The following is a 15,226-nucleotide window of genomic DNA, read 5'->3' as shown; positions in this document are numbered from 1 at the left end:
TATATCATAATATTTTTTATATATATATTGTGTTAACATTACCAAAAACATTACCAAAAAATCTGTTTTGTCTGCCAGTTAAAATTAAAATATAAACATTAAATAATTTTATCTACTACATATGTACAAGCATGTGGTGAGTTGCATTTTGCTATTTGCATTTTTCTTTTCCTGGTGTCTGCAATCCATAAAAAGACCTTCGACCCATTTTCACCAGACCTGCTGTAAGTGAACATTTATACTAACCTTCTACAACCTTTCACTGATGTTCTGCATTCACACAAGATGTGATAAACGGAGGAGGGAGATGAAGAGGAGGAGGAGGCATATTATGCAGATCAAAGGCAGGGCGGCGGAGAGCAGAGCGGTTTGATTAGAGCGAGGTATTGGAGGTGTTCAGCATGGAGCCGGGTCTCATCGACTGCGGCCGGAGGGGCCCAGAGGAGCCACGAGGTCAAGTCGAACCCACTGAGTCGCATCAGTGTGGCAGAGCTGGAAATGAGTCCCATGCCGGCGTGCTGGATCAAAGCCCGGCTCCGTTGATCCCTCATGCCCAAAGGCCACCAGTCAAGGTGAAGGCAGAATTAAAAATCCTGAGCTCAAGGGCGGAAAATGAGTTTTGAAAAATGAATGAGGGACTGTCCCATGACTTTGGGGTGAGGGAGAAAATGGAGAGCATGTGAGCGAGTGAGTGAGTGAGTGAGCGAGCGAGGCAAGGGAATATAGGCATGTGACTCACATCCAGGCCAAGCATGTGTTGAGCACGATGGATCACTTATGTGAGGGGTCTAAAGTCGCTTTTCAGCTCCTGGATCTTAGCTCGCAGACAGCTACTGTCCTCCTCCAGGCATGTCCGCTGCTGGTCCAAATCCTTCCGAAATCACAAAGCCAACATCTCCAACCCCTCCACACCGCTGCAAATCCAATCTGTCTAAACCAACACTTTAGCTTGAGCTTTGATATAAGCTTTGGAACATCTGCTCCAGGTTGGAGACCTTTCGGCCATAAGCTAAGCTTATCACAAGGTTGCTGGGGTTGATTAGGCTTATGTTGCATGCTGATAAAACACAACAACATGGTAATAAGTTCACGTATTACAAGTAGATATAGCTGAAACCATACACACACACATACTGCATTTCAAACTGTTTGGAACATTCCTTTTAATCATGTCTATGCATAAAGTGCTAGCAATAAGCGCCCGTACTTTAAAAAGCCCATTATTTCAAAACAATTACAAACCTACAAAAAGGGTTAATAAATCTAGTTATATATTGCAACCATTCAATCAGTGCACTTGGAGCTCATATTACCAAGTTTGAAGCATTCTTTACATTGCAAGAGGCAAATAAGCAGCTTTTAATGCTCTGAATCTATTCTATTGCCAATTATGTACATTAGAACAATGGTTAGTGCAGTCAAGGGACAACAGCATATGCCTCTGGGACATCAGAGATGCAGTTTTCAATCTAATTCTGCTGATTCTTGAAAACATAGACGGATAGAAATGAAGTTCATATGCTACCCCGGCATCAATATTGTGTGGTCTAGCTAATGAACTCCTCTGTAAACTGAGTGGCGTTTAATGTTGTCTGCATTTTAGGGGCCATTTGCAGTGATAACGGGTTATATTGACTTTAGACTAAATATTAGCCAAATGCATGTTATTTGTTGCATGACACATTATAACCCACCTACGTTTAACCTAAATGATCAATCTTACTTCTGTCAGGATGAATGGCTTTAAACTAGGTTAGGTTCAACTGCACCAGTGACCATAGCGGGAGGTGAATAATTTACAATACATACTGATGAATTATTAAAATATCTATTAGCGGCGCACATACTAAATAGCAGTTGCAGTGCATATTGAAGAAGGTAATGCCAATGTTCACCTAGAGAGCTACAGATCATGTTGTCCCTATTATAGCAGAAATTATTAGTAATCTTAATGTGTCTCTTCTGGGAAAAGCCCAGCTGTCCTTATTTGCTACACATACATATATAACATTGCCTACGTGCAGTGATGAATTGTTGTATACAAACTCTTTAACATTCTTTCAGCAATAAACACAATTTCTACAAATGGTGAAGAATCCACAAGAGGTTTCAAATTATTATCTTCATGAAACCTATACCTTGAGGACTTGAAAAAGTACAGTATATAAGAGTGTGTATATTGTCCTATGCACAATAGTCAACAATCTTGTGTACAATAGCTTTTTAAAAGCTGATCAACAGCCCATACAGTGTCTACACTTCCAGATGAATAGATTCTATATAGTATCTATGTGTCCTAACTGTCTGAATTGCAAGTCCAAAATTCTATAATCTGACAGACAATATAACTTACATGCCACTGTTGCTTGCCATCACTGTGACAAATAATAATCACTCATTATAACTAATAATATATATTTATGGGTGATTCTATAATTGCAGGTATACATTTTTATTCTTAACTTGACTATGAAATACCAAATGTATCCCCAATAATAAACAAACACATACACACTATATATAACTAAGGTCATTTCTTAGCTGATGATATTACGTGAACTGTGCAGGTGCGGAGAGCATTTAACAGAACAGTTGCACATTTTACACAACGTTTTTCAAGGAAAACAAAATGTAAAACTGAAGCAAATGCTTTACTCATTTATACGCCGTAAGCGTTTCACTTATTTACTCTCCTTATCCCTCTGTTACAATTTACAAACAACCTCCGTCCTTGAACGCGTGCTGCTCATTAGAGCCCGCCCCTGCTTGATAGCGATTGGTTAGAACTTGCTGTAGAACAGCGCTATCGATTTTGATTGGGAGGTTTATTGGCAGACGCCAATGCATGAAGACTTGCCTGAAGCAACGCCTCCCCCACACGCACAGAGCGATGGGATTCATGTTTGCTTCGCTCAATCAGATATTGCGATTGGATGCATGTGATCAGGGGTGCAGAGAAAATACAATTTGCTATTGGCTCATCTGCTTAAAGGAGGGGTTAACAGAGATAACCCGGAAAAAGGAAGAAAAGCGTGACAGTTTCGACCGAGTCCGATCGTGGACTTTCAGTCTTATCATGGGTAATTATACTACATTTATTTGATCTTGTCAAATCTCAGTTAGCCAGACATTGTGAGAAAACATTCTGTATCAAGTTGCATTCAGTTTTGTGCAGGACAGAGCGTCGTTTCTTCCCAAGCCAGTCTAACATTAGATTTGTGTGTGTTATCAATGCATAATAATACACGAATTCAGTGTTGGTGGTCGATATTAAACTAATATATTAATATTGTATTGTTTATATTTGCAATAGCAGTATTGTTATTAACCAGGTTGCAGTAGATCTCATCACGTTTATACAGTAACAATATATATATACATATACATATATATATATATATATATATATATATATATATATATATATATATATATATATATATATATACATATATATATATACATATACATATACATATATATCTTTTTTTATGTATTACCAACTGTGATAATGATAATGTTTGTCAACTTTATGATGTATTGTTAGGATATAATAATTGATCACGTTTTCAGATCATTTTATATCAGCTACTCAAACCACAAGCTCACAGATCATTTGCTGCTTCCAGTCATTCCCAGTTAATTATTTTTGGACTCATCCGAGTTGGGATAGTTGTTTACTTTTTTTATTAATTTGTTCATTTTCACCACTTTGTCCCATTCAGGTCTATGTGCACACCCGTTAGACCATCATAAAATAACAAACATTAGCTTGTCAGAGCATGGAGGCATGACGTTTTGTTTATTTTATGTATTTATTTATTTTCCAACTGGTTACATGGCATTAGCTACCACTGTCATGTCAAACTACAGTAGGTAACTAGGTAATAACTAGTTACTTACCATGAACCTAATCTTGACCCATGTAGTTACCCTATATTACCAGTACTTTCTTAGGTAGGCCTAAGTACACTGTAAATACATGCAAAAGTGCACGTTCTTGCTATAAAATAAAGTGCAACCATTAAAGCACCATAACAAAAAAATAAATAAATCTGTAGAAAAACGGAAAATGTCCTAGCAGACATTTACTGGTTCAATTTTCATTAAGTTTACAGGCATTTCCTTCAACCCCAAAACACATCACTATGCAAAACACCTGTGAAAAAAAATCAATATGAGAAATTCACTCATATTAACACAGTACATTATAGGATGGGATTTTACTGACTTTAAAGTGTAAATTTCTGCATTAAGTTTTAGATTGATCAGAAATGCCGTCATCGTACAGAATTAGGACAGCTTATTGCTGTGGATTTGATTGAGCTCTAACTTAACATAATGAATGGAGTTGATGTCAGGTTGCAGTATGATCTCAGCCCAGGTCAAAAAGTTATGGATTTTTGCCAGGGTTTAATTTAAATGGATTCAAATGTAAAAAGCAGACTATATTGTTGGGTCGTTTTGCAGCTGTGTTTGAAACTGAGCTTGGAGTCTTTCTTCCATTTGTGGGTAAAATGTTTACCAAGCTGCTGCTTCATATAAACATGGAGGCTTTTATTATTACATTACATGCCCTTGCTAAGCCAAATCTGGATGAGGGTGAGAAGAAAAACAATTCTCGTACATAAACATGATTTTAAGGGCAGTGGTTTGTTATGTGGTGTCATGGAATAAGGATGGTGTTTTTGTTGTAGCTGCTTCTAATCTGCTTTTTTTAAATAGAAGAAAATGGTTATCATAAAAAGATGAAATGCTGTTTTATGCAAATACATCATCTCTTAAAGGTGATGAAAAATTACAAGACAAATGTATTGAAGCGGAGATCCTTTATGTGGACACAGCAAAGCCTGACTGCCCTCTGTACACCTTAATATGCATCTTCACAGATTTCTCATTTATTAACTGTTCTCTTCAGTCATTCCTGCTGCCTCAGCCTTTAAATGTTTCATGTGTTTTTAAGCAGTTTTTTTCTGCCTAACTCTGTACTTAAGGCTTTAAATCTTCCACCTTCATACTCACAAAATCAATTAATTCTTTTGAATAATTTACTTTTTGTGCAAACAAGATTTAGCAAAGCATATCTTTGTGTCAGACCTAGCTGCTATTTTCTCAGACGTTAAGTTTTGTTAGACCGGGGTTCTTGTGATTCATTGGTAATTAGAGAAATGGGGCAGTTTGATGAGACATTAGGACCAGACCTTGAACCCCAAGTGCTTTTGCAGACATTCATATTTTATGATACAGACATAGAACAATTAGAACGGTCACAGGATGGGTATTTTAGCAGTCCTAATCCCATTTCAGGATGACATCACCTTTAAAATTCAGAAACTGACAGACCCATCAGTGTAATATCATAATAATATTCAGATACTTCTGGGACCGAGTTAACAGTTGAATGCAAAACAAGCAGACTTGCTAATTCTTCTGCCAGATGAAAAGGGTGCAGAAGCTCTGTAACCTTAATCACTCAAATGATTAAAGCAAGCAAAGTTTTTGACTGAGTGACACCACGTCTGCCACTGGAAATACAAAGTGACACATTTAAGCAAAGGATAATAAAACCCTTCTGGTATGTGATTTCGTTTTTTATAAGAGACACTGAAATATTTGGCAAATACATATATTTTAGTTTTATACTGTATAATTTTAATCAGCAAATATAATGTAATATGCTTTTTGAATGTTTGGGGTCAGTAAAAAAAAAGTTTTTTTTTTTAAGAATTCTTAATTTTATTGAGGACGCATTAAATTGATCATAATTTACAGAAAATACATTTAAAATGAAAAATACTGTTCTTTAGCTTTTTATTCATCAAAGAATACTGTAAGCAATGTATCATGGTTTAAAAAAAAATATATTAATCAACAAAAATCTTTTCAATATTGATACCACCAAATCAGCATATTAGACTGGATTTCTGAAGGATTATGTGACACTGAAGACCAGTGTTTGGAATAACGCAGTTAAAAAGAACAGCGTTAGGTAACGACGTTATTTTTTCAGTAACGGGGTAATCTAACTAATTACTTTTCCCATCGTTATAACGCCGTTAACATTACTGGGCGTTAAATGCGGTGCATTACTATGCATTGATTTATTTACTATGCAATCCGAGCGCACCCCTGGCTCACACAGCGAGTGTGGAGGTGGGTTAATAACGAGATAAGCCATTATGATTGGCTAAGGCAGAGTCATGTGTTTCATGGTAGCAAATCAGAGACAGTGTTTTTACACATGCCAGCACACGCGCCAGCGGCGCCAAACACACACGCGTGCGCAAAAGCTAAACACAGGTATTCGCAGCAGCCAGCAGCAGAGATGGCGAGTCAGGAGCAATCCGATGAAAAGTTGCCATTTTCAAGGTGGAGATATAAGCACTACTTCAAATTCATTGTGGTCAAAGGCAAGAACGTGCATGTAATGTGTACATGTAATGTGTGACACACACATCTGCAAAGCTAGTGGCCAAAAACACTTTTCTTACAAAGATAATACTTGAAGTACAGGATAAAAATAATGGTGCAGTATATATCGAAAGATATGTACGAACACCTGTCTGTTCTACTCATTTTTTTACAGTAACGCAAATAGTTACTTTCCCTGGTAACGAGTTACTTTTATTATAGAGTAATTCAGTTACTAACTCGGTTACTTTTTTGAACAAGTAGTGAGTAACTATAACTAATTACTTTTTTAAAGTAACGTTCCCAACAGTGCTGAAGACTGGAGTAATGATGCTGAAAAAAAACAGAGGATTGTTTTATATATATATATATTAAAATAGAAACGGTTGTTGCAAATTGTAATAATATTTCACAGTACTACTATCCACTGTGTTTTGACTTTTCAGAATGTTTTTTACATTCTTACTTACCCAAAACTTATGTAACATAATATACATTTATAAATATAATAATATAACATTATATATATATATATATATATATATATATATATATATATATATATATATATATATGTATGTATGTATGTATGTATGTATGTATGTATGTATGTATGTATGTATGTATGTATGTATGTTGTTGTTTAAATAAACAGAAGTAAGGTCTTCTCCGACTTGCCCCAAAGATGCAAAAGCTGACAAAATGTCAAAAGCAAGGTCACGTAACCACAGGCTTCCTAAAAATCTCCAGATTCCAAATTGTCCAGTCGCTGCAGGAATATCACGGCCTACCGCCTTGTAATGCTCAGCCCAAGGTGACTCTGTGACCCAGCTTATCAGTTGCAGAACTGCAAGCCTGAGCCTCCAGTGGGCTGCCTCAGGAGAACATGTTTTATAGCCCGTGCTGGTGTCAGGCATTTGTCATTTAAGGCTGCTTGTCAGGACCTTGACTTGGCTGATATAACCTTATATGCGTGTTCCCCATCCATTTTGCAGCCTGAAAATGGGCTCCATTTCCTAGAAAATTCAACTGTAAAGTGCAGTAGGGTTATAAATAACAGAGCGGTCATATAGTTGAAATATATAGCTAATGAGAAAATCAGTATACTTATTGTTTCCAGTTGTTTATGCAGAATACTATTGTTTCAGCTAGGCCATGTTTTCATTGGCTATTTGTCACAGATTTTTTTTTCTGAGTGCACTGTAGTGGGACTGTAAACGTGTATGAATCATTGCGCTCCGTGTAGGCCAGGTCTTCTGATTGCAATAGAGGTAAACACAGCCATTGATTACGAATTTGGCCGATTACATAAGACGCATGGATTTTCAGCTTTCCAGTTAAAGCCCTGTACTTTCAAATGCTTAATTTTTATAGGCAGGGCACATTGACAAAAGTGTCTAGTTATTATATATTTGGCAAGTACTTTGAGTCTGAGAGAACATGTCAATAGTAATCCTGATATTGATAGCAGTCCTATAAGAGATGTTACTTGCCCGAGCTAACATCTGTGTGATCCTCTAAATCATAATTACATTACTATTGACAGGCCCTTGACAATAGTCACATTACTATTGATAGGTTGCTGTCAATATTATGTTCTCAAATAAAACATATTCATTCATAACTTGTAAACTGCTCAATAAAAGTCTATGACGAGAACATGGAAAAGCCGTATCCCAAGAGTGGCCTGCCGAAATGATTTGTCTCACCTGGCCAAGTACTGTCATGCAGTGAAGGATTTTTTCCTTAGCTGAGAAACTACTGAACTGGTCTGTAAACCTTGACACGTACAAAACATAATCTGCAGCCTAAAAGGGGAAGTTTTGACTGATTATACAATAAGCGTATCTTCAGTTTCCAACATGTGTTTAAAGCAGATAATTTTTCAACCGATTCATGAACATCTTGCATCCTTTTTTATTGTCCATTTAAGTTTCATTCTTAAATGGGTGAAGTTTTTAAGCACAGATGAACCTGAAGTATTGAAAAAAGACTTTCCTTAAAGATTTGGAGATGCTTTCTGCAATTTTCATAAGCCAATTTATTTCAGATATTGTCCAAATCCAGTCCTAAGCTGAGAGGTGGTCACCGCAGCTCCTGGCTCTCATTTTTTAACCATCACGTTTAAAGAGATAAACTCAGCCCGATACAAACGCACTCCATGAAAAATTGCCAAACGTCACAGTTCTTAGATCCCTTATAAAAAGCCGTCAAAGTAAAGTAGTTCCACATAGCGGATGTTTACTGCCTTTCCAAGCCTATGCTGTTGGGATAATCTCCTGTGATGTGATTTGTCCTCAGACTGAATCTCGAGAGGGAACAGCGTAAGACCTCCTGTGCCTCTGCCCTGCACAGCTAAAAGGGAATTTAGGACGGGTTTTACATGTGAAAAGTGATTTCAGCTCAAATGCAAAAATGCATAACCATTTGCTTCTTCTGCTTGTAGCTGGAGCTGGAGGTGACAAGCCTTTCGCCAAGGCCAGCCCAAGCCCATTATCTCGGGTTTTGAGAATCAGTCAACTGGATGCTTTTGAACTGGATGGTGCACTGGAACAGCTTGTTTGGTCACAGTTCACCCAATGTTTCCAGCATTTCAAGCCTGGGCTCTTAACCCCTGTTGAACCAGAACTCAAGGCCCTTCTCCAGCTCCTTCTGTGGAGGTTCACCGTCTATTCTAACAGTGCCACCGTGGGCCAATCACTGCTCAATATCCGGTACAAGAACGCTCTTATCCCGGGACATAAGTACCTGCCCATGAGCCGGCCACAGAAGTTCTGGTTCGCTCTGCTGACGGTCGGCGAAAAGTGGCTAAGAGAACGTTCCCATAGCTTGTTCCTCAACCACCCTGTAGAATCCAATGCACGGAAGGCTCGCAAGATACTTAGGATCTTGACTGCCCTTACCAAAGTGGCCAGCCTGGTCAACTTCCTACTGTTCCTCCAAAGAGGAACCTATCCAACAATTACCGAAAGGTTGCTGGGTGTGCAGCCTGTCTTCAGGGGACCCCAGGGACCACGAGACATCAACTTCCAATTCTTGAACCGGGAGCTGTTGTGGCATGGCTTTGCCGAGTTCCTCATCTTCCTGATGCCTCTCATAAACATGTGGAAGCTGAAGGCCAGTGTCACTGCTCTGTTCTCCCCTCTGAAGGACCTGAGAGGAACGGAAGGTTCGGATGAGACCCACTTGACTGAGTGTGCCATCTGCGAGGAGTGGCCCACAATGCCCCATTCAGCCGGCTGCAAACACGTGTTCTGCTACTACTGCCTCAAGAGCCACATGATCGCTGACATCTGCTTTACCTGCCCCAAATGTGGTATCCAGACTGGAATGATAGAGCCAGTCAGGCTTCATGTAGGAACAGAGTTGCATCAGAGTTGAGACTTTGCCTCAAACAACCTTCTGATTGACTTGGGGTACACATACTCCAGGGGAACTTGAGACCAAGTTGAACATTTCAGTCTTTCACAGAAATTGGTTGATGAAAGCATGTGCCCCCTTCTGAAACGAGAGCATTTGTTGCCATGAAATATGCAGAATTTTGTACAAAGAGACAAAGTTAATGATGTAAAATTCTAAAACAACATCATTTGTGTCGCTAATTTATTCAGCCTCATTAAAGTTTGATAGAAACTGTGTATCAGAGGTCCACTTTTCTGCATTCTTGGATTGAGCGCTGAGCAAATGAATAAACATCAAAACAAGCCTTTGCTCAACTGCCTGCACGATCCAATTCCCCTCATCCCCTATGAAGGGCGAGATTTGCACAAGATCAAGGAGAGGCCATGATAGCACCAGGGGGTAGTTGGGTTGGATGCAGATTGACAGACATCCCATCATAATCTCCATGGCCCTTCTTAATACACCAGTAAACCGTAACAAACCATAGCAGGACCGATGCAAGTTTCGGGCATATTATGCTCTAAGCCTAATAATGACTGCAAAGATGGGTATTTATTCTGCTGTTAACTCTCTCCAGTGAGCCATGCCTCAGGCCAAACACATCCAAATGGACTCAGACCTGCTGGAAACTCACACTTCAGTTTTTTTGTTCCCCTAGACCACATTGCTTTAATTGCCCATTGTGAAGGCAATCAGTCACTTCTCTGGGCACGAGGGGTCTTAGTGGTTTGCAAGATTTTGTCATTTTTTTGTAATCGTTGCTCTCAAGTTCACCATGACAAAGAACTGAAAATTGGAAACATGGCATACCGGTCTGCACTGATTAGGGTTCATTGACGTTATTAAGTGTAGCTCTCACTATATGCAGAACTATCCAAGTTTACTTGTGTACCAGGTTAACAATGTTCAAAAGATACACTGAAAAAAAATAGCTCGTTGGTCTAAATTAATAAAATTATGATGCACATTTCCATGCATTTAAACTGATTTATTTGAACTTTAAGTTAAATATACTGACATTCATTCATATTAAAATTCATGCTAATTTTATGAGATCACACCAATTTCATTTGACATATTCTGTGAATGTTCCCTGAACATAATTCACTCTTGTTGATCCAACCAGTGTTGTTGCTGTTCAGACTGGTGCTTTTGTGCAGAGTTGCGTATGTTTTCAGCATTTTTATGAAAATGGAAAGACCTGTTAGAATTTAAGTTTTTAATGTTTAGTTATTTTGAACATTTAAAAGAGTTCAAACAACATAAAAGGGTGTTTCTTGTTTGTTTGTGTTTTTGATTACCATTGTGGTGAAGAATACAGCTTGTGCTTAGGTTGTAAATAGCTGTTATACCCGCATGTTAATGTTTTATGATCGTTTTATTGTGAAGGGTAGAAATTGATAATATAGACTGTGTAAATCACATGCTGGCCCTCAAACTGATTTCCTTTATTTATTTTTTTGTTTAATTCTCATATTTATACGGAGCCACGCACATGACAATGCAAGAAAAAATAAATAAATTGTGAGCACGATTTAGTAATTCGTTCCCTCAATGTACTAAAATGTGCACACGATTACTATTGCATTCTCATGACATTAGCACATTAGCCTATAGGCTAACCACAAAGTCTATACTTCACCATAATGGTAACCCCAAAAATCAACATAAACTCTTTAAAATGCCAAAAATAACTAAACAACAATTTGTATTATGTATTTCCCTTTACCAAAAACACGTTAAACAGCACTTCATTTCAACATGTATTCTCCTGGTCTATCCCTATGCAAAGCATGCTGGGAACTAGAAATCCACTGCCTAATTTTCAGTTTTAATGCAACATAAATGATTCATGTAGGCCCAACTTAACTTCAATGGTTTAAGTTAACATTTTACAATTGTTATCTCATTTAAGAGGTTAATATAATTAAATTGAGTGCAAATGACAACTGAATAAAAACCTAAAGATTTATGTTGTTGGTGTTTTTTTTTTTGTTTGTTTTTTTTTTTTTCGTGTGTGTGTGTATTTAATGTGCAATAGCATATGTTTTATACCCTTTGTTTTGTTTCATAGGATTAAAGGAATTTGCCACCACTCTTCTGGAAATGTTGGGTAATGGTTGGCAATTTACATGATGCATAACATATGGTTCTGTTGTTTTTCACATAGATCGGGTCCAGGGAACATCTGCCCTTCAAAATACATTTGTTTAATCACTTCAAAAGCATCCAAATATAATCTTGTAAAACACTCTATTCTACCAGACACAATAGACTATTGTATATTTCTGTACTTGCAACAGTAAGATTTGATTTTGACATTTGCTTTCTGTTAAACTATATTGATGGATTTTCTGAATATATTTTCACCATTAATTATACATAATGTAGATAGATATTTTTCTACATTTATTATTATTCCCCTACTGATTTATTGATTGTAACTTGTTTAATGGTTAGCATTAATTTAAAGTTTTACAATAAGGGAAGATACAGATAGCTATATATTTTTGTATATAATATTTAACATATTTCAAACACATCATAGTGAGTTACATGCAAAGAATGTTTATAATTTTATCATCTGAAGAGTCAGCCCTTGTTTTGCACTTCATCTTCTCCAAATCTCATTTACGTTCAGGGTTGCACTGTCTCCAATCAGCAATAAAATCTGTAGACTTTGACACCATTTACTTTGCCAATTGCCCACATGCCTCTTTTTTTATGATACTGCTCATTACAATCGACACATTCTTGATCCTTTGATGTCAGGCATTGAGTTCTCTGATTAACAGGTTTGGAATTGAAGAGCTCTATAGTCTACATAATACTAGTACTTGCCCTTTGCAGCTGTTCTTTGCTTAATTAAATACTATCTTATAGTGTACTGAAAGACACTCTATTTCATTTCTGAGTTTTAATATAAGTGGCTGTTTGGGATTTTGTTTTTGTGTGTGCTTGTCTGGGCAAGGCAAAAGTCATTAAAACAAATAAAACATTGAGATATACTTCAAGCAGTTCATTGCCATGTGTTGCTCTAGACCCCTAACTAAATGTTCATGGTTAAAAAGCAAATCTAACACAGCTACTGGACAAACTTGTCAACGGTGGCCAATTATCTGTGTTTCTTCACTGTTGGAAGGGCATTTGCACTCTAAACCAGGAATGTGGGGAATCGATGAGACAAAAAAAGATACATTTCCTGACACCCACTGATTTCTCAACATAAATGGTTCACTTTTGACCAGTGGAACAAACAGCCATCTGTGTCTCTTGCCGTAATTGACCCAGTTTCTCACTTCAGTCAAACTTTTAAACATGTTGCAGGCTGCAGCATTATTATGAAATACATAATTGCGTTGATTTACTATACATTGATGTATTACCTTAAAGTCTGCACAATACAGAAAGTCTTCTCTTCAACTATAAGCACTTTTGGTATTGTATGTACTATGAAAAATTTAGCTTCCTTTAAACATACTTTACATGTTCTGAGAATGTTTTGCATGTTTTTTTTTTTTTTTGTTTTGTTTTTTTTTGGTAAACATTAAGGGACATTCCATTTTATCATTTTGCAAACATTTAGGGAATGTTTTTCCCCCCCCAATGTTCTGAAACAAATAGTAACATTTAATAAAAACGAATAGACAAACATCCAACTAAAATGTTCCATTAATGATGTATTAATAGAATTTTTATTAGTGCTGTCAAACAATTAATCTTGATTAATCACATCCAAAAAAAAAAAAAAAAAAAAAAAACGTTTTTGTTTACATAATATATGAGCGTGTACTGTGTATATTTATTATGTATATATAAATACAAACACATGCATGTATATACTGAAGAAAATATGCTGTTTGTAAATTAAATATATTTATATATAGTTTAAAATATAATAATATAAATATATAAATGTATGTACATGTAAATATTTTCAAAAAATATACTGTAGGTGTGTGTATTTATACATAATAAATAAACATAGTAAACATACATATAGCATGTAAAGAAAAACTGATTTTGGATACGATTAATCACTAATTTTTGTTTTAATGTTTTAGAACATTATTAAGAAACTTTGATCACAACTTTCAGAGAACCCTTATAGAAAGCTCTGAAAATGTGTGGAGACATTCCTTCTTTTTTACATTTTAATTTGAAATGACACAAAATAATTTTCCTAATGATTTTCTAGCAATAATTTTAATAACATTGTATGTATGTATGAGTGTGTGTGTGTGTGTGTGTGTGTGATGCTGAAACATAAAAGGCATTTGAAAACTAGCAAAAATAAATGAAGCATGATTTTTTATAAAAATCATTCCTTTGGACATGAAAGTGCCTATAGTTGAAGAAACCCCTTTTTAATGGACAAGCTGAACGCCATGTCTTCCCGCTCTTTCTCACGGGGCCTCTCAATTCCAGGCCGATGCTAATGAATGCAAGTCTTGCACTGACATTATCTGCTGGTAACGTCTGAGGTGGAGGGAATGAGTTTGGCACGGTAAGTGATAGCCTCGCAGACTCCTGTGGAGAACTACAAAGACAGACTGCATGCCTGGAAGGAAAAGCCAATACCTGTGTGCCTCCACAGGCCCTCCGTTCATTGGCTGTGCCGGACTAGAGTGGCTTAAAGAGAGAATGAGCGACAACGAGGAATTAAGGGGGATTATGGGCCAGTCTGCACTGTAATGAGCCCGAGGTGAGGTGGGTTCCAGCCAAAGTCTGAGCAGGCCTCTCATTGATGTCTACTACACACAAAATTGCAAATAATCTGCAGACATCCTTCCAGATGTCCCCTTGAATTTCCTGCGGCTTAAGACAAATCGAAAGTGCTTTGAAAGTTTTGATAATCAAATAGCAAGTTTGATTGAAACCTTGCACATGGAAGAATGTAGCGTGCAGCTATCTAAAGATGTTTAACTTGTGCCCTAATGACAGTCATCCCATTTCGAGGGAATTTTACAGGGTTTCAGGAGACAATGATACCTTCTCTTGCCAGACAGTGTTATCTGCTAACATAAAGAGACTGAATTGCAGCATCTTAGAACTTTTCTATTTTAACATATTTTAGAATAATTCATTTTAAATTTCTTCCTGTGATGGCAAAGCGCAATTTTCAGCAGTCATTTCATCCTCCACAAATCAGTCTAATGAGACACATTATTATTATTATTATTATTAATAAAGCAACTTTATTTATACAGCACATTTCATACACAATGGTTATGTAAAGTGCGTTAATAATCATAAAATTAATACAACATGCATACTGTAAGAAACAAAATGACAATAAAAGCAGTGAACAAAAAGTATTATTACTTCTTTAAAATGTATTGAAACAGTTAAGAATAAAATAGAAGATACATAAAATACAGTGCAATTATTATTATGTTTAAAACAGTTGCAC

General features: G+C 36.7%; 1 protein-coding gene across 1 annotated transcript; it reads left to right on the top strand.

Annotated features, from left to right (window-relative positions):
• Positions 1-2,961: 2,961 nt before the first annotated feature.
• pex2 (peroxisomal biogenesis factor 2) lies at positions 2,962-11,785 on the top strand. The gene is made up of 2 exons (XM_052596560.1): positions 2,962-3,080; positions 8,858-11,785. Exons 1-2 carry the CDS (start codon positions 3,077-3,079, stop codon positions 9,790-9,792), a joined length of 939 nt encoding a protein of 312 aa, XP_052452520.1. The 5' UTR covers positions 2,962-3,076; the 3' UTR covers positions 9,793-11,785.
• The last annotated feature ends 3,441 nt before the right edge of the window (positions 11,786-15,226 follow it).

The sequence above is a fragment of the Carassius gibelio genome, chromosome B24 (genome assembly GCF_023724105.1).
Source record: "Carassius gibelio isolate Cgi1373 ecotype wild population from Czech Republic chromosome B24, carGib1.2-hapl.c, whole genome shotgun sequence".
Classification (NCBI taxonomy): domain Eukaryota; kingdom Metazoa; phylum Chordata; class Actinopteri; order Cypriniformes; family Cyprinidae; genus Carassius; species Carassius gibelio.
This window is presented reverse-complemented; position numbering and strand designations above follow the sequence as displayed.